The sequence below is a fragment of the Lycium barbarum genome, chromosome 11, assembly GCF_019175385.1.
Source record: "Lycium barbarum isolate Lr01 chromosome 11, ASM1917538v2, whole genome shotgun sequence".
NCBI lineage: Eukaryota > Viridiplantae > Streptophyta > Magnoliopsida > Solanales > Solanaceae > Lycium > Lycium barbarum.
Window position 1 is genome coordinate 1,076,903 of NC_083347.1, and position 19,473 is coordinate 1,096,375.

General features: G+C 33.6%; 2 protein-coding genes across 6 annotated transcripts; both read right to left on the minus strand.

Annotated features, from left to right (window-relative positions):
* Positions 1 to 4,573: 4,573 nt before the first annotated feature.
* LOC132616760 (ubiquitin-conjugating enzyme E2 28) lies at positions 4,574 to 8,783 on the minus strand. Of its 2 annotated transcripts, XM_060331408.1 has the most exons (5): positions 8,727 to 8,783; positions 7,082 to 7,175; positions 5,878 to 6,005; positions 4,980 to 5,084; positions 4,574 to 4,898 (listed from the first exon to the last, which is right to left on the minus strand). In XM_060331408.1, exons 2-5 carry the CDS (start codon positions 7,149 to 7,151, stop codon positions 4,755 to 4,757), a joined length of 447 nt encoding a protein of 148 aa, XP_060187391.1. In that variant the 5' UTR covers positions 7,152 to 7,175; positions 8,727 to 8,783; the 3' UTR covers positions 4,574 to 4,754. The 2 variants fall into 2 exon arrangements, with proteins under 2 accessions (XP_060187391.1, XP_060187392.1); XM_060331409.1 differs by lacking the exon at positions 8,727 to 8,783 and having other exon boundaries at positions 7,082 to 7,196.
* Positions 8,784 to 12,051: 3,268 nt separating this feature from the next.
* Positions 12,052 to 18,279, minus strand: LOC132619357 (KH domain-containing protein At5g56140). 4 transcript variants are annotated; one of them, XM_060334289.1, is made up of 7 exons: positions 18,017 to 18,279; positions 17,213 to 17,298; positions 15,058 to 15,203; positions 14,065 to 14,184; positions 13,864 to 13,992; positions 12,932 to 13,075; positions 12,052 to 12,824 (listed from the first exon to the last, which is right to left on the minus strand). In XM_060334289.1, the coding sequence occupies exons 1-7, from the start codon at positions 18,127 to 18,129 to the stop codon at positions 12,675 to 12,677; spliced, it is 888 nt and encodes a 295-aa protein (XP_060190272.1). In that variant the 5' UTR covers positions 18,130 to 18,279; the 3' UTR covers positions 12,052 to 12,674. The 4 variants fall into 4 exon arrangements, with proteins under 4 accessions (XP_060190272.1, XP_060190271.1, XP_060190274.1 ...); XM_060334288.1 differs by having other exon boundaries at positions 12,052 to 12,827; positions 18,017 to 18,278; XM_060334291.1 differs by having other exon boundaries at positions 13,864 to 13,980; positions 18,017 to 18,277.
* Positions 18,280 to 19,473: the final 1,194 nt, after the last annotated feature.

Genomic DNA, 19,473 nt, shown 5'->3' on the forward strand with positions numbered 1-19,473 from the left:
AGTTTTAACATCTATAAAACAAAACGAAATAGACAACCATACATTAGAAATTTATGATGATCTTTTTATATTTTTTATTATTCAAGAATACCATATATATTAGGACAGGCTCATGAGAATTTGATGGACACCCCCACATGTCTGCATTAGATAAAATAAAACGACAAAACACAGATATTTGGAGCTATCTTTTTCACAAGGGTAGGGTACGGGGTTTGAACAATAATTTAAGGGAGTAATTTGTCACGTCACTATTATAACGTTTGCTACCTGAACTTTCACCTTGTTAGTGAAGATTCGAATTCTCACATTGTAATCTCTTTCCCATTTCTCCTTCTCTTACCCCCATATAATAAAAATATTTTTTTTTAAAAAAATACGGAATTTTCTTTTAATAGATGCTATTAATATCAATTCTGACAGCATATTAAAGGGAGCTAGGTAAATTTTTTCGAAAAAATTCTCTACTGATCAACTGTGTTTTGATCGTTTCGTTTTTTCCTTCGTGGCCAAAAGTTTTGGGTTATAAAGATTGTTGAACTTATTTGGGAACATAGTTTCTATTTTCTATTTGGTATTGAATATTCTCTCAATCTCAATTTATGTAGCAATGTTTAATTAAGTAAGAAGTTTTCAAAATTAATGATCTAAAATAAAGTACAAATATTTGTACGAAAATAAATGATCTTATTAAGGATAAATAAAATGTTTAAAGCTAATTCTAAAATAAAGTATAAATATTTGTACGAATATAAATGATCTTATTAAAGATAAATAAAATGTTTAAGGCTAATTATTGTTAAATAGGAAAGTATGATAACATTAGCAGGATTTTTTTCCTAATTTTTACCTGGTATCCGATACTCGCTTAGAGACCCCTACTAATTCAGATACGCATGACATGAGGCTCATTAAGGGGAGAATCACTCCCTACCAAGATATATTTTATTTCTAGGCTCGAACAAGAGACTTCTAGTTAAAGATTACTATTAGAACAGAGGTTTTTCTCACCGAAGATCAGTGGGAAATTTGTGTTATCATATATGATTTTCCTATCTCATTCCTACCGAACCAGTTCACAAGAAAAACGCATGGTGGAAATAGTTTCTCATTGAAACACTGAGAAACTTCCTAATTTTTTCATACGAAAATACTACTATTTTTTCTTTTCTCACTAATTCAATCAAAATAATGATTCTTTAGTAGTGGATGGATGAATGAATAATATCTATCCCGCCACAACCTTTGTGTTGACAGAAAGTAACAAATATCTAGTAAAATAATCAAGGTTCTCGCTGCGTACCGACCGTTATAAGGACAAATGCTTCTTATCAAGACCTTTGTGTTCCATATGTTCGAACCCAAGACCTTTGTTTAATACACCCTCCGGATAAAAAAGAGTGTCCTTTTAGCCTTTTTTTTTATCTTGAATTAAAAAGAGTGTCTACTTATCAAATTAAGAAATAATTAATCTTATTTTTTCATATTTGTCCATATTAAGTGTTATGTGATCAAATCTCAATATATATATATTTAATTAGGGACAATTTAGTCAAATTATCTATTTATTTTAAGAGTTAGTATTTTTCTAATGATGTGCACATGGCTAAATGAACACTCTTTTTGATCCGAAGGGAGTAGTAGAGAAATCCAATCTATCTCACTTAATACATAAGTTAGCGAAAATTTGAACAAGCTGATGCGGACGCTACGTATGCTTTTTTCTTTTCTTAATAATAGGGCTGGGCGTTCGGTTCTTCGGTTTGGTTTTAGCAAAATTCAGTTTGGCTATTTCGGTTTCAGTTTTTTGAAGGTGGACACCGAACACCGAACCAAACTAGTTCGGTTCGGTTCGGTTCTTTCGGTTTCAATTTTTTAAAGTTTGGTTCGGTTCGGTTTCGGTTTTTTCAATTCGATTTTTTGATATGATATTAGAAGCGATTCCATTTACACTAATTCACATTCTCAAAAGCAACAAAACATAAAACTAACAAATTAAAATTAAAATTAAAATCAAACAAACAGGATACACAAGAACAGAAAATCATAACCATAATATAGGATTACTAGGTGTTATATACATACAGTAAGAATAATTAAAAAAACACATAAAGGACATATATTAATCCTAAAGACACATTCTAGTCACCTTTCTTTGTTTAGGATATTTGATTTTCTCAACTGAAGTGGAAAATTAGGAATACAAAAGCAAAAGAGAGCTTATTACAATTGGTTTTTTTTGGGCTTAAACTTAATGGGTCTGAACTATTTTAATTTTTTTGGGTAATGTATAAATTTCGGTTCTTCGGTTCGGTTTCATCAAAGTTCGGTTCGACTATTTCGGTTTCGATTTTTTGAAGGTAAACACCAAATACCGAACCAAACTAGTTCGGTTCGATTCTTTCGGTTTCGGTTTCTTGAAATTCGGTTCGGTTTGGTCCGATTTTTTAATTTTCAGTATTTATGCCCGGCCCTAATTAAAAGGCTGATTTGTGTTGTCCATATTGACGTACCTTTTCAACTGGGGCAGCAAAGAGCAGAACATGCCACTCCTTAGATCTGACCACCCTTCACATGCCTTGTTTCTTGGTGACTATTTTTGATTAATCACCTTTACTTCCAACATCACTTTCTAGATCCTAATTTTACCAATATAAATTGATTTTCTTTATGGTTCAGAACAAGTTATCTTTATTAAGTCTATATCTTATTCATCAACAATTATATGGACAAGATTTTTCTACTTAACTATGATTTCGTGTAATGTCAAATGCAAAGACTTTATCGCAACCGACAAGGGGAAAACAAGATTTCTTCCTTCTCTTATCAAATCTGTCCTTTTGGGAGATTTAACATAATGTTCAAAGCCCATCTTTATAGGGAAATAAACTATTACTCTCTTCGATCCCCAAGTACTAATCATATTTAATAAACTGGATTTGTGTTTCAAAGTGCTATCCTATTAGAAAAACATAAAGTTATCACATACTTTTCCTAACAATTTACACATGTTCTATGATTAAAGTTATTAGTACTAAATATCTTTCTCAAGGGAACAAAAATCTTAAAAATAGATGTCGTCAAATGATGAATTAGTAATTACTCTCAAATTTGAATAATAATAATAATATTCAATTGTGTCAAACTTTTCATTTTTGAAATAGTTATGAAATCTTCATGAATAAGATCAAACTTTATTCCGTATTACACGAGGTTCCTCTTTGAGAAAGTCCCCAAAAAGGATTAATTGTATCATATATGGATTGAAAATTTGGTTTTGACACTAGGCAATACGCTTCCGTTGTAAGTTGGTAATGCAACAACAAAATTGAAACATTTTTTTAACCCTTCCGTGTTCGAGATTTACTGGCCGACTAATCTGGATTCGTAAAGAGCTAAAACTCTAAATATCATTTCCAAGAGTCAAAACTTAAAAGAAAGGCATTGAAGACAGTTGTAGAAAGTTGGAAGGACACGAAAAGACATTTGGAAAAACCAAATGTATAAGAAAGAAAGATTTTACTCCAATACAGACTTCACCGTTTGCTCGTAAAAGGACGTTTCAACTATAGTTCTTCCCTAACTTCATTTTGCCTCCTCCTTCCCCGTGCCAATTTTGTGCCTATGTATTTGTAATGCTGTTACTCATGATATAAAGCTGGGTAAACTTAAAATATGACTAGATTCTGATACAGATGATGGAGAGGACCACTTACCTTTTTGTATATATCTAACTACAATATGTACTTATTCCTTTTGCTTTGTGCTAAACCAAGCAAGAAGCTAAGAGATTTTTAAATTCTTCAAAGGTTGAAGCTTGTCATACTTTAGTAATATATCAAAAGAATCTTCAAAGTTGAAGAAGACGTTTCTTTTGTGGTCCAATTCATAGGATCGTGTAATCCCTTTCCTGTTTTGTAATGTAATGTTCCCAACTTTGTTCTTACTGGACTCTTTGTTTTACATGCCAGCTTTTCATTCACCATGCGTAGCTGGATAAAATTCCTTTTTTTCTCTTCCTGCCTAACAATACATTTCAAAACGCTAAAAACAGAAACTACCATCCCAATTTACCAAATTTGGTCCGTTAGCTAACTAGCTCTGGTAATTGATTAACAAATGCCCACTTCTCAACCAATGTAAGTGAAACATAACCATCGTTACTGAGTTTCAAGTTTCATTCGAAGTTCCATCACAGTGAATATTATTCAAAACACGACCAAAGAATGGCTGTTAAACGTTATTTCTCAAGTAAATAGAGAAGTCGTCGAGTGGGCCTAATACCCATAAGCAAACTTGTCTGAAAATTTACTACGCAGTCACTAAATGACGACTGTACAGTGATATAGAAGAACGATACATAAAACACATACAACCTCCATAGAATCGTTTATTCTCGGAGCAAGCCTATTTCAGGGCTTTCAACCAATTAGTCGAGCAGTTAAGAAGCGGACCAAGCCCAAAACGAAGGCTGAAAATGATGGACTGGCCTGATAGTTACCAGTAAATTCCTGATACAAGTTGTCAAAAGAATATTACCACGAACAATTGTAATGCTGAAGAAGCATATCCATATGTCAACAGAAACATATCTGATTTAACCAAATGATAAACATTTAACCAGTCAAACACAAAGGACAAAATACCAGACAACAAAAGATACCAATATCAGAGAATTGTGCACCATGCCTAAGTTTATTTACTACTATAGCATCATAAAGGTCCGAAATTCATGGAAGTAACACCAAATCTATTCAACCCATTGCATATTTCTGGGTCCAAGATCTGGCAGTACTCTCATACTTCACTTTGTCAGTCTTGTACATGTGAGCAATCTCTGGCACTAAAGGATCATCGGGATTTGGATCAGTAAGCAAGGAGCAAATGGAAAGCAGCACCTGCGTTTTCCCGGTAATCGTCACTAAAAAATATATACATACACAGAGGCTTTAGAGAGCAAGAAGCAAGATATACTTTACCTTGGATACAGTAAGGGCAGGGCTCCATTGTTCCTTTAGGATATCAAGACAAATACTACCATTACTGTTGATGTTTGGGTGGAAGACCTTAGTTTTGAAGGCGACCTACAGAATGCACAGCCAAAAAGAAAGAAACATCGGAAATCCATCGTTGAAAGCAGGTCCTTTAAAAAAATCGAAGATGATGAAACACAAGGTGGGTTCTTTTTCCTGGTATTTCCAAGTAACACGACGAACTAACAAAAACAATTGCACTTCTACATAGGCATCCTTCGATATTCCCAAGGATACTGAGGGAATGGGTTTATTTAAGTGAAACTCGGGTATGTATCAGCCAAAGCAAGGACTACACGACACACATCAAGAGAAAATAAAAGATCAGCCAAAAATCCATACTTAAGCCCCAACAAGACAAAATTGAACAGGGCCAAAGGTTGTGCAGGATTTCGCATCTCCTCAAATAACTCTATGTTGCTTGAAGTACTTCATTTCCGTATAACCTGGTTTAATATTTTTTACCAGTGTATCCTCCATCTCAAAGTCTGTGGATGGATACCACAATGCAGTAGTTTTCGTATAGGAGGCTACAAAAAAATATAACGTTCTCTATTTATATTAAAGGGAATATCAGTGAAGCTTTCTTAGTTATCATCATGACAATATTGGAAATTTACTTATCTAGTAAGTTATCATCAGATCTAACATCATACAAATATGTGCTCAGGTTTAATCTACTGGAGAGTGGAGACACTTTCATTGAATAGTTTTAATATATTGAAGAAAAGAATTGATAAGGTAAAGAATGTCGCAAATAGAAGCAAGCACAATTCGACAAAGAAGACATAATCTGCTAAAGACCAAATATTTCGACATCATATTTTGTAAGATTTTAAACTACCTTTGGGGGCTTGAATGGATAATCTGGGGGAAAATGGATAGACACAAGGAAAACACCCCCAGAAAAAGGGCTGTCCGATGGACCCATTATGGTTGCTTGCCAGTGGAACATATCCTCACCAACGGGACCTGCATGAACGGTTGCAAACCATTTTATCAGTCTAAGATGATATCCAAGTGAAAAATTATACAATATTCACAAATTCCAGAGGTAAAAACTTACCCGCACCGGGTGGTTACACCCGATCAATCAATAAATAAATGACACGTGTCACTTTACTTAACAACAATTATTAATACTTAACTATAGTCAGCTACCATGTATTTTGCACTTATTTTAAATCATAATATATAAAATACTTAATTAATAGCATTTCTATTTTCTGTCATGTTCCTAACAGTAACGCCAAGTAGGTCGACTCAGGAGTAGCGATAAATCCAGAAATCAATTGGGAAAAACTCTAGGCTTTTAGCTATATGGAGGCATTCATTATATTTATGACAAATTATTCCAAAGAATATACAACAAAACAAAGATGCAGTTCACAACGAATTTTTTATAAGGAAAAGAGATTAAGTTTTTGGCATAACAATATACATTAATTTTCCAGTTGCATTTTAGTAATGTAAACTCAGTTTCATGTGAAGTCAACGATGAAAACTAAATGTTCGATTTTAAGAACTACCAGGAATCAAAGGACGAATTGACGGCAACCCTAACACTTCCATAGTTATTATATGATTTTACTTTCCTCTTTCTATTTTTTATTAATGAAAAATAAGACTCATAGTAAACCTTAATTTATCTTTTATGACTAATTTAACTAAATTGGGTGTAAACACCCGGTGCGGGTAAGGCTTTTACCAATTCCAGAGCAAGTGCAAACAATTTCTACCAAAAGATTAACAGGGGCAAGAAAATTGTCACCTGTTACTCTGCCTCCACTACCCTAGCCCAGAGCCACAATAAGAAGGGGAAAAATAAAAAGGAAACAAAGAAGAGGACCAAACAACCAGTAAGCAATGACTACGCATTGGAGGTAAGGTGAAAAATCTATCAGATTATTTCACAGCACGCCCGATATAACATAAATATATACAACATAAATCTAAACTGCCAACATGGAGAAAAGACAAGCTCTTTAAGGAACAACAAGTACAGAGGGGATATCTATCACATGGTAATAAGGAGACATTAATCAGACCTGCACTGCAAGAAGCAGGTGGGTCTTTCTGCAAGTCCTTCAGTTCCTTCTGGATCCTCTTCGAAGCCATAACGAATTTCAGATAGACTTCTCACTGCGTCAAAGGAAGGTCAATTCACTAACATATATAACAAGAGCAAAATTTGTAAGATACTCTTCAATACTAATTTCACAGAAGTTGTAACTATATACTACTACTAAACATAATGTGCTCTACTTCCTGGTGCCACTCCTGGAAGTGAAAAGGGAAAGCAGGCAAGAACAATCATATTATATTGGCAAACCTCAGGCAAACGACAGACAATGAAATTCCTAACCAAAGAAAAAACACTCTCCCTCCCCAAAGGAAAGATTTTTACCATAATCAATGATATCAAAATCATACAAAACACCGATAACAACAGAAACCATCAACATCCAACGATCAAAAGTTTCGACTTGAAACAAGAAACCAATAAATAACTATAGCTAGCGGCCCCAAAATACTACCATAAACACCAAAAACAAGAGCAACTATTACATCCTTATCTATATCACACAGATAATGGATCAAAAGTTCGCCTTGGACTCCAACCCAAGCTCCTCCTCGCAACTTTCTAGACAGTTAAATTCAACTAATGCATACTAACCCAAAACAAGAATCCAATTTTGTCTACGACTCCAAAAAAAAAAAAAGAATAAAAAAGCCCCCTTTTCTCTGTTTTTGTGATGAAGAAAGAACCCTTAAAAATTTAACCTTTTTTTTAGTTCAGAAAATCAATTCCTCAAAATTAACAATCAACCAACTAGACAACTAATGCATACTAATCCAAAACAAGAATCCAAATTTGTTCCGGACTTCTTATAAATCAGAATAAAAAACACTCCTTTTTTCTGTTTTTGTGATGAAGAAAGAAGAACCCTTAAAAATTTAACCCTCTTTTTTATTTTTTTTAAAAAAAAAAGATGATTCAGTACATCAATTCCTTCAAAATTAATAATCAACTACCTACACAACTAATGCATACTAACCCAAAAAAAGAATCCAATTTTGACCAGGACTCCAAATAAATCAGAATAAAAAACACTCCCTTTTTCTGTTCTAGTGATGAAGAAAGAAGAACCCCTAAAACTTTAACCTCTTTTAAAAAAAGATGAATCAGAACATCAGTTCCTCAAAACTAACAATCAACTAACCACACCCCTATGAAAAGAAAAAGAAAAAACACTCCTTTTTTCCTGTTTTAGTGATGAAGAAAGGACAACCCTCAAAAAATCAACCTTTTTTATTAAAAAAAAAAAAAGATTCAATAAATCAATTCCTTCAAAATTAATAATCAACTAACAACTATCCATACAAAACTAGATGTAATCACACCACTTTATCCTTGAAAATTAACAATACAATAAATTAACTAGACTAACCAGTAATTTATTCACACACAAAAAAAAAAAAAAAAAAAAACACTTTAGCAAGCCATCATATAAATCCACAAAATTGCAACAAAAAGATTAACAAAAAACAGAAGAAATAAACCATGTAACAAAAAGAACATCAAATTAAAACAACATCGTATATAACACGCGATATAAACAAAGAGAATTAATAATCGATTTAAAACGCTGAGAATTAGATAGGGTTAAAAAAATTGTAAGGGTTACGAACCTTCTTTTTTTTTTTTTTTGTTTTTTAGAGAGAGAAAAAAAATAAGAGTTTCGTACGAGATTGCAAAAATATCACTTGCTACCTGAATATAAGCATAGAATTTTGACAGTAAAATAATTAAATAGAAAAAAAAAAAGAGGTCTTTTTCTTTTTATATATATTTGGAAAAGGAAGAGTCTCCTTTAGGCGGTGGACACCTCATAACATTGCACGTGTTTATTTGGATAAGTTCTTTCTTTTTTCTTATCTGTTCTAATTTATTTGACATTTTTTTATTTTTTAGAATCAAATTTTTTAATTTTGATTATGTATTTAAATATAGAATCTTTAAATTTTTTGAAATAGAATTTATATATTTGGAAACTACGTACCAATTACTACTATAAGTCACCATAATTAAATATTTAAAAGACATATAAAGAAATTATGGTCAAAGAATAACTTGTTTGACTCTCAAAAAGCGAAAAATATCAACCAAATTGAGACGGAGGGAGTATTGGATTAGAGAAATTGCAAATAAAATCTCGAAAATTAAATCAAAAATGCTTTTTTAAAAGGAGGAAAAGTTGCACTTTTAATCCTCAAGTATTGATAAATTTTAATTTTGACCTTTGTGATATCTAGCTTATTTCAATTAACTGAAATATGCATTTTTGATCTTTTACTTATGAAACTTAATAAATTTAACGAATTGTGTGCCATCTTATTGTTTTAACTATTCATGTGTTATAGTAAGATTGTATTATCACTCTATATTTGTGCTAAAATATTTCTGATAACAATTCAAATGCGTCATAGTCTATATAAAGGCACTAAAACTACGTACTTTAATATATTGAAGCTTAAATACTTAATCATACGTCATTAGGACAAAAAATTAAAATTTACTAATAATTGATGAACAAACAAAAGATATCACTATCCTGTAGGAGCCATTTGGTAGCAGGACAAAATGATAAAGTTGTACCTTCTATAAAAAAGAGTATAAAATGAAATACAACCTTAATTTAGAATACCTCGCCTTGTTCCATCAAACTTACAATTATTTTATCTCACCTCTCAAATGAATACCTCGCCTTGTTCCATCAAACTTACAATTATTTTATCTCACCTCTCAAATGAGATAAATTAGTCCCAAAATAATTTAGTATGCATACCAAATAACCCCTTAAGCAATTTTAAAAAAAAATAGTTCTTTATCAACTACTGTACTACAATTCAAACGTACAGTTGAAAGAAAGCTTTTTAGAGCCCGTTTGGATTGACTTATAAGTTGGCTTATAAGCTATTTTCAGTTTTTTTGAGTGTTTGGCTGGCCAGCTTAAAGTCATTTTATGCTTAAAATAAGCTCAAAAAAATAATTGGACCCATTTGACTTAGTTTATCTAAAGCAGCTTATAAGCTGAAAACAGCTTATAAGCCAAAAAAAATAAGTTGGACTACCCCAATTTATTTTTTTCAGCTTATAAGCTGCAACCAGCTTTAAGCTGTAAGCCAATCCAAACGGGCTCTTAATTGGCAGAAGCAAGTTCAGCGTCTCATATTCGAAAAACTTTATGGCGTGTGAGATATGCCATGTCATACTTGTGTGAGGGTCTCTATTAATGGACAAGTGCACACTTATGGGTCCCACTCCATTTTAACTTTTTCCTCTCTCTTCACCCACTTTCTTCAATTCACCCTCGTACCCCTCCAGCCATAACTTATTACTCCACTTACTAATCTCTCTTTGCCTAAGCTTGACAAAAATAATGTTAATTTTTTAGTTTGTTTACACAAGCCTTTTAATTATATTAATTTAAATAGCAAAACAAGACACAGTGGAAAAGACAACTTAATGTCTTGAAATCAGTTTTTCCGTATTTAATTAATTAATTAAAGTCATTCACAAGAAGAAGATAATGATAAAAATAAGAATGTCGAATTTTAATTATTAAGTTACATTTGTGCAACCATAAACATTCATTAAAGTAACTTTTCCGTTATTTCACTAACACAGTGCACAAAAATAACATTATACCAAGTAGGAGTATATAAAGGAAATCGATAACTCATAACCAAATTGATAAATTGAGCTAGTTGAAATAATAATAATTTATTGGTTTTGATAATGAGGAAAAAAAATTAATCGTAATTTGATTTAAACTTGAAAAAGGTCAAACTAAAACAAACCAACCTAACATTATATATATTCAGTTTTTAAAATTACTATATATTAAATATTTATTATAATCTACTTTGTAAAAATCTTCTTTTTTTTTTTACTTTGTCATAGTTTTTGTTTCTTAACATTTTTAACACCATATTTGACCTTGCAATTGTATCCCTGTGCGCGCGCGCGTCTCTCTCTCTCATATATTAATTTAAATGAATCCATTACACTTATGATGTTTTTGTTATCCTTGACAAAAATTTATTCATTTTTAATCAAGTTTCTTATGGTATTGTAAATTTAGTTCTGTGTGTAATTGATTAACATGAACTGGAGTAGATATGATTGTATGAAATAGTATGACAGTTGCATCATATTTCACAAAAAGCAAATTAATTTTGTTATAAAATATTTCACATCGAATCAACAAAAAATAAAAAATAAAACCCCAAAAAAGCAATAAAACTCGATTTTATAGATTTAATTTTATTTATAGATATAAAACACCGACACAATTGATTTGATTTAATAAATAAAAAAAATCAAATCAATCAGATCTATTTACACGTACCAAGCATCATATGAACAATATAAATATATACATGAATATAGAAAGAATTGGGTGAAGAAAAAAAACTATGACAGAAAACTGATTTAGAAAATAAAACAATGAGAGTAAAATACATAGAGAAGATGATTGCTGATGGTGAAAGCTGAGGTTGGAGAGAGAATTAGCACTAGGAATGAGAAGGGGTCATAGAAGTGGGACCTATATATTTTTTTCAATAAAAAATTACCCTCACATGCCAAGTAATATTTATGCCTCACCCACCATAAAACTTTTCCTCATATTCCTTTTTCCTACTCTTCCGACTTTCTGTCTTTTCAGTTTCACTTTTTGGTTTCTTGTTAACTCAGTCTGTCTTTTACTCGAATATTTAAATGACTGACAGATTTTTACCCAACCTGTTCCTTTTCTGCCTTTATTATTATCCTGTGATTATGAAAAGAGAAAAGGGAGAGTAAAAGGAGGAAACTATGGGGAAGAAAGAAAGAGAGAGGAACTTAGAGAGCTTTGTTTTGTTTGGTCAACAGTGTCGCTTTTGGTAAACTTGAAGGATTAAAATTGCTTGATAATATTATATTTATAGAACAATTTTATACCTATCCCAGTTACAAGGTAATACAAATTTTGACATTTTATCAGCAATTTGAACATCAACTGCACCAATCATACAACCACAACGAATACAAGCAGAAACTGACCCCAAACCATAAGTATATGGTTAAGTTCTTGATGTCTACAAGATTAAGAAGAATGCTCTCCTAATATAATAGATAATGTACCAAAGGAGAGCAGAAAAGGCACCAACTGCAGAGACACTTTAAACATAGATCTTCACCCCACCTTCTTTTTTCTTTTTCTTTTTTTCAGTACAGACACGCCTCGCTAGCATTACAGGCATTCCCACACCATCAAATCACAAACTAGAAATTAATGGAATAATACAATGACGTCGGTGAGATACCAACGCTCTGGACAAACCACCTGGTGACATCAAGCAAACCCCTATGCGGTCCACTACTACGGCTTACTCTTACTAAATCTTCCCCAACCAGAACATAAACACACTTCATATCATATAGAGACAAGTTAGAACTGGCACAGAACAGCACCAGTGCCCCGATGGCAGTGCGAGACATATGACTTTATAGCAACACCTGTTGCATAGGACCTGCTGGTTAATGGCGTGTATCAATGCACAAGCTCCAATTCCCACTAGAGAAGTTATTTATCACCCCCCGGTTTTAGCCCTCTTCATCCCAAGACTGTTGTGGAAGGGGGAAACAGAACCAGACATTTGAGGACTTTCTTCACGAAGAGTACCATTGATCATTGCAAGTTCACGTAGCTGCTGTTTTTTATAGAAATCCTGAGACTCATCCTGCTATTGGAGGAAGAAGGAGAAGTAATAATGAACATCAACTCTCCACATCAGAAATGTGTGATACTAGACAAAAAATGACAACTTGCAATCTATGTTGAATTTACCATAGGCTTGAGCAGATCTTCCAAAATCTCACGTGCTTGCAATAGCTGAGCATCAATGATTTCCACTGGCAATTCAGCTTCCACAATAACATGAAGTGGCTCATTCAGGTGCTCATACCCCGGTTTGCCTCTCATAATTTCTTCCTTCAAATGACAAAGTACATTCTTACGTTACATGTTTGAACTTCCACGGAAAAAAGGAGTAACTATATATTTTAACAGCATAAGCACGCGGTTTGTGAAAGATGATTCAACATGGCAAAATTGTATTAATTACAACCTGAGTACCACCTCAGACTATCCATTGCCACTAACAAGAGTTACTGACAAATCTAATGATGGATTCAGTTTTTTTTTTTTTTTTTAATAACCACTGATGGATTCAAAATTTGACGTCTACCAATATATCAACTTCGCACCAACCTATGGAGGTAAGGGCCAACATTAATCATTGCAGATGAATCAACTGAATAAGCCAGAAAAAAGGGAAACTTGTCACTAAATTTCTTAAGAACTTCAGAAACATCATCACCCAATACAAACAGACTGGAATAGAGACATATGGAGGTAAGGGCCAACTTTAATCATCCCAGATGAATCAACTGAATAAGCCAGAAAAAGAAAAGAAAAACGGAAACTTGTCTCTAAATTTATTCAGAACTTCAAAAACATCATCACCCAATGCGAACAGACTGGAATAGAGACCTAGATAAGCAATACGAACATACTAGAAGAAGATAGTCTTGCAAGGAGCTTCAAACTATCAATTAATGGCCAAAAAGTGAACAGGTGGCTTCATTTATTACCACAGCTATCGGCTGGCACAAAAATCAACTGAGTGTAATAACCCCGGGAAAAGAGAAGTGGGAAGAGGTTTTTCTCTCATGCTTATTTCATGGGCTCTCAAATATTACGTCAGTTCACAATATTACCTTTACTGGATCCTTGATGCTTCCACGTCCTCTTATCAGAACCCGGCATTCAGTAGTAGCTTCCACTCGCTTTAGAGAGTTCCCTCTAGGGCCCAGGAGGCGTCCCACGAAATTGTACTGCAAATGTAACTAAAACACACACTCAACATGATGTAGCCAAAGCATGAATAACAGAATGACAAAATAGATAATAGTCCATACACTAGGATATTGGTCCACGGGTATATCAATTCTGATTGTTCGCTTCACTATGAGGCCTGACGAGTTACTTTGAGTATTTAGCCAGTTTTGAGTCGACGTTGAGTGCATTAAACCTGATATCTGAATATCATAACCACAAAGTTGGTTAAACAGGGAAATGCACACCTTGTGCTCTCTCTTCTGTACTACTACACTACAGATAAACCCAGAAACCTCCTTTTTTTTGGTGAGATAACTAACTCTGAACCTCCTTACGATTCAGAACACTTAAAGACATTCCAAACCCAAGACTACAAGAGGAATAACAAAGCACACACTGGATCTATATGCAGGTTAAAACGAATAAAGACAATAAGCCACTAATCACAAATGCAACATTAACAGAGAGAAGAAAGACACATACTGACACCCTTGAAAGCATAACACATCTTGATGATTTTGATCAACCTGGAAATAACTTTTTGATCAACCTGGAAATAACTGATTTTCAATTTCCAATGTTTCACAATGGATGAAAGCATCCCTTAAGTGTAGGAGAATTGAAGGTAAAGAGATGCTCTCGTGGTCACAGACATCTAGATATCATCGTAAAATGGTGCCATAGACATCTAGATCTCATACCATAAGTGTTAGCAGAATTCTGCGGAACAAGCCCCTCACATTCTACTGAGACAACACAGAAGGAGATCTTCTGTTGTATCATAGACATCTAGATCTCATCGTAAAATTTAGCTGGCTGTCAGTATACCAGAAAAGTACGACACCTAGTAACTAAAAGCAAAATTCTAAATCAGATGTTCAGCTTAAACTGTATATCAATATTGCTGTGGTTAGCTTCAACTACCTGACACGAGACAAGTGGAAACTGAAGTTAAAACACTTAAAAAGAAATCAAGTTAGCATGGAAAGTAGAAACTTTTGTCAGTAAGGCTTTTCAGAGATTAAAAAAAGATTAGATCTAAAAGAGGTTATGTTAATAGTTAGTATCCATACATCTGATTGAAATGGTGATGCCCATCTGTCCACATTAGCTCCTCCATTTGAATACATTCCTCCTGAAGCCAGGGGGCTAGCATGTTTAAGCCCATTTTGATCTAAAACTGATGCATTCCCCAACAGTGTAGTTACACGCAAAAGTTCTGCTTCAAAAAGGTCAATTTCCAAGAATAAGACGTACCAGTTAGTGGTTAATAAATCAGTTAGTAGCCACCACAATATGGACAACAAGACGGATCCTTCATTGGTTAGTTATCTCACGGATTTTACAGGAAAAAATTGATTTGTTAAAGCAATCAGTTAAATGTTATGGACAGCACGGACTCCTAAGATTCATAATTTGCGGATGAATGGTCGAAACATGGGGAACAGTATAGATGGGAAGCATGGGACAGAAAATCTAAGACGCAAGGGTACAATTAGAGGGGAAAGAAGACCCATCGCATTAGTAAAAGCACACTTTAAGGCACCTTTTTTCAGGTGAAGATGCCGAACTTTGATATCAAGATAAATACAGTCTTCTCTATATAAAATAAATCCCCCTGCCATTTAAGTGATTCAGTGTGATGCTAGACCAGCAATTAGAAGCAACATTTGTTTTCATAAGAAAGAAGTCCCGAAGATGACGACAAGAAAAAGGAGAAAGGAGGAAGAGGAGGTCTAACCTGATTGAAGGAGAGAATTTAAGCAGACAACAGCAAAAAATCACAAATAAGTTCAGACAGTCCTGGTTTGTTAGTCGTAATAAAAAAGAAAGTTATTCCCTGAAGGTCCAACATGTCTTTGGACGTATCCTCCACCATTTCTGAGATATATTTCAAAGTCGTAAGAAAAGAAAAGAATTTCCTTATAGGTCTAACATGTCCTTGGCCATGCGATCCACCATTTCCAAACACCATTTCCAAACACAATTACAAGAGGAATAGCATGCCAGTATGACCTCTTACTATGATATAGATATCCCAAAATGCAGGTCCATAGCTCTAACTTGAATGTTATGGTTATCACACAATGATTCAACCCTCCCCCTTCACTGGAGAAGCTTCACAAAATGCACACCATGCTTCTTATACTTCAAGGATCAATTTTGCAGTCCTCATCTTAATCTTGGATATTACTAGTGCTGGACAGTCAGTCATATTAAAGTAACCATTTTCCTTTTCATCAACTCCTCTTGACAGTCTGTGCAACGCAGAAGCAAGTATTTCCTTCTATTCCAGATCCATTACAGTTTACAGCACTATAAGTCTATAAGTACTTGAAAACTTCCCAGTGTGGGTAAGAATATATGACAGGCTGCTGGTGAAATAAGCTGGGATTTTGCATTGAAGACTAACAGCAAACTCTCCACGACTAGGCCAAAAGATGATTTCGATAACACCTTCCCTCTAAAACTTAGAGGCTCACAAGGATATACGTGGGTTTACACAGTTCAAATTGTAAATGAAGTATAACATAAATGTGAAGAAACAAACCTATATGATACGGGGGATAAGAAAAATGGATCATGAAGTTCTTTTTTTAAACAGGAATGGGATTATGAAGTGCTTATTTCCAACATATAGGACATAAACACAGTTCAATACCATGACTCTCTCAACCTCTTCTCCTTCTTGCTAGTGGGTGGTTACAACATTATTTATAAGCAAATTTATGACAGGCTCGCCGATTAACCCCATGCTCTCACTGACTTATTACGACACGTAGGTTGTTAATAAACTCTCAGTAAGCAGAAAAGCAGAGAGCCTCAGCTGACAATAGAAGAAGAAAATTGGAGATCCTAATACCGGTTTATGGGTCAAATTATAATCAAAAATGAAAAACAAAAAGGCATTCATGGAATAGACAAGTAGAGTTGTGAGCCGTACAGAAAAAAATGATGACCAACTTTAACATAGAGGACTCAAACTTGAACTAAACCTCCATCCAATTAAAAAAGAAAAGCAAGGAAGAGACTTTTTCTTGAGATAAAAAGCATAGAAGGGACTTATCATCTTCATTGTGTTGAAAAGGGTGTACCCATTAACTTAAAAGTGCTTTGCAGCCTCATTCTTTAAAACTTTCACTTCTCTCGTGTTAAAGCAATAAAAATTACTTTTTGATATCAGAAGCACAAGGGGCCGAATCAATCAAAATTCAACTTTCTACTCACCCTGATTCAGCAACCGATAACAATGGGGAAGGACGGGCACAAATGGGCCCAGTTTGTGGCGTTCCTCAAGCAACTCTGACAGATACCTGTTAACACACATTGACGAGAAGAAAATCATCAGTATTTTTATTAGAACTTTCAGCCTAGATTGCCAAATTAGAGGCTCCAGCTTCTAACAACTTGAGTCATTATACCATGAAAGGATGTAGATAATTGAGTCCTTCAGCTTAATGTTAAGGAAACACATAAATTACATGTTAAGTCTATTTCTTTATTCTAAGTAACAAAACAGTCAAACCAGATCTTTTATTTTGGATAAAACAAACTACAAAATCATTGAAAATAAATCAAAAATCAAGACACAAAATCACAAACACGCCAAAAAAAAAAAAAAAAAAAACCGAAGGATTGGATATAGGTCCACTAATTAAGTATATAACTACATGAAACAACAAACACGATGACTTCAAACAAACAAAACAAAAAATAGGAATTGAGGCATAATTTATTGAACCTAAAACTGATGCTTTGAACTAAGTAAGCAAACAGTCAAACCAGATCTTTCATTTTGGATAAAACAAACTACAAATCATTGAAAATAAATCAAAAACCAAGTCACAAATCACAAACACAGAGTTAAATCAATGACTTTGGAGAGATAAAGTAAATACGCACTTCTAAAAAACTGAAGATCGCCATCGACAAATAAGTATATAACTACATGAATCCTACGACTTCAAATAAATAAAAAAATCAAGTCACAAAATCACAAATTAAGTAGAGATAAAAGGAAATTATAGTTACTTTTCTTGTTCGGCGATAGCTGACGTGGCAGAACGAAGGGCTGAGATATGAGGAGAGGGAGGTGCAGATGGAGATGGTGAATACGCCATATACCTACTATTTCCCGACGACATCTTTTACCGACGACTCAACTACTTTCTAAAAAGGGAGTCCTTCTCTTCCCCTTTTTTGGACTGGCAATGACCTGTTATATAAGCGTCGGTGGATTCAAAAGAGTTAAATTTTGTGTTTTCGGTCCCTGATTTTATGCCTACACGTAAATGCGATTTATCAACTGCAATTTGTCTATGGGCAAAGCTAACTGTAAATATATCCCTTAATTTCGTGATTTAGAACATATATATATATATATATATATATATATATATATATATATATATACCCTGTGGTCCATATATACATCTCAATTTTTAGATGGGTATATTTGGGTGGGGCTGATTATATTTTTTGGATCGAAGCGGGTCAACTTTTGGGGGTTATTTTTAATTAAATAGTTAATTTTAACTGAATTGAGAATTTTCATCCACTTAAGGGTACAAATGTACACTATTAATGGGAGGGGTATATTTGACTACTTTCGCTAATGGTGGGCAAAGTTGACTAATAAACTAAAGTAGAGAGGTATATTTGACCAGTTTCCCTAAAGAGTATATTTGTGTTATTTGTGCGACCGCAGAAGTAATATATGCACAATTTTTTTAACGAATGATATATTTGCTCTAAATCGCAAAGTAGATGGTATAATACACCTTTTCCCTTTGTCTTTTATGAACTGGTGTAAAAAATTTATTTAAACCCCTTAACCCTGTGTGGCAGAGTTAATGGTAAAAAAACATATCTCAACTATTTTTATTTTTATTTTGCAATTGTCATATCTCAATTATCTATTATTTTCTTTTCCTACCTAAACAATCACTTTAAAGCGCACAAAAATGCCCATCTACTTTGAAAAAAAGGCTAAAAACATCACCCATTATAAATTTGGGTCAAAAATACTCCTCCCATAATTAAAATTTTCAAATATACCCCTGTTTTAACGGAAATCCCAACATAACCCGATTTCATTTTTAAACCGGATCCATTTAAACCCGATCTAACTAAATAAAAAACTCATATGGGTTACCCGTTTTTGTGCCTAGTGGCTCCAGATGTAGGACTCGCATATAGGTTTTTTATGTAGTTGGGTCGGGTTTAAATGGAGCGGGTTTAAAAATGATATCGGGTTATGTTGGAAATTTCTGTTAAGACAAGGGTATACTTGAAAATTGTAATGACGTAGAGGGGTATTTTTGTTCCAAATTTATAATGGAAGATATTTTTAGCCCTTTTCCCAAAGTAGAGGGGTATTTTTTACCCTTTTCCCTAAAAAAAAAAAAAAAAAGAAGTGCCAAGTGGCACTCCACGTGGCTAAATTTGTCCACCTAATATAATTAGAACGTTTAATAGTGATGTAATTA

What these genes read in the sequence shown, in the direction of transcription:
- LOC132616760 (XM_060331408.1), bottom strand. Translation starts at nt 7,151, where the DNA reads ATGGCTTCGAAGAGGATCCAGAAGGAACTGAAGGACTTGCAGAAAGAC. An exon ending in ACCTGCTTCTTGCAGTGCAG is followed by an intron (nt 6,006 to 7,081) that starts GTCTGATTAATG and finishes CCGTTCATGCAG; the next exon opens with GTCCCGTTGGTGAGGATATG. An exon ending in ATCCATTCAAGCCCCCAAAG is followed by an intron (nt 5,085 to 5,877) that starts GTAGTTTAAAAT and finishes TGCATTCTGTAG; the next exon opens with GTCGCCTTCAAAACTAAGGT.
- LOC132619357 (XM_060334288.1), bottom strand. Translation starts at nt 18,129, where the DNA reads ATGTCGTCGGGAAATAGTAGGTATATGGCGTATTCACCATCTCCATCT. An exon ending in CATCACCATTTCAATCAGAT is followed by an intron (nt 14,185 to 15,057) that starts GTATGGATACTA and finishes TATGATATTCAG; the next exon opens with ATATCAGGTTTAATGCACTC. An exon ending in GCATCAAGGATCCAGTAAAG is followed by an intron (nt 13,076 to 13,863) that starts GTAATATTGTGA and finishes TGTCATTTGAAG; the next exon opens with GAAGAAATTATGAGAGGCAA.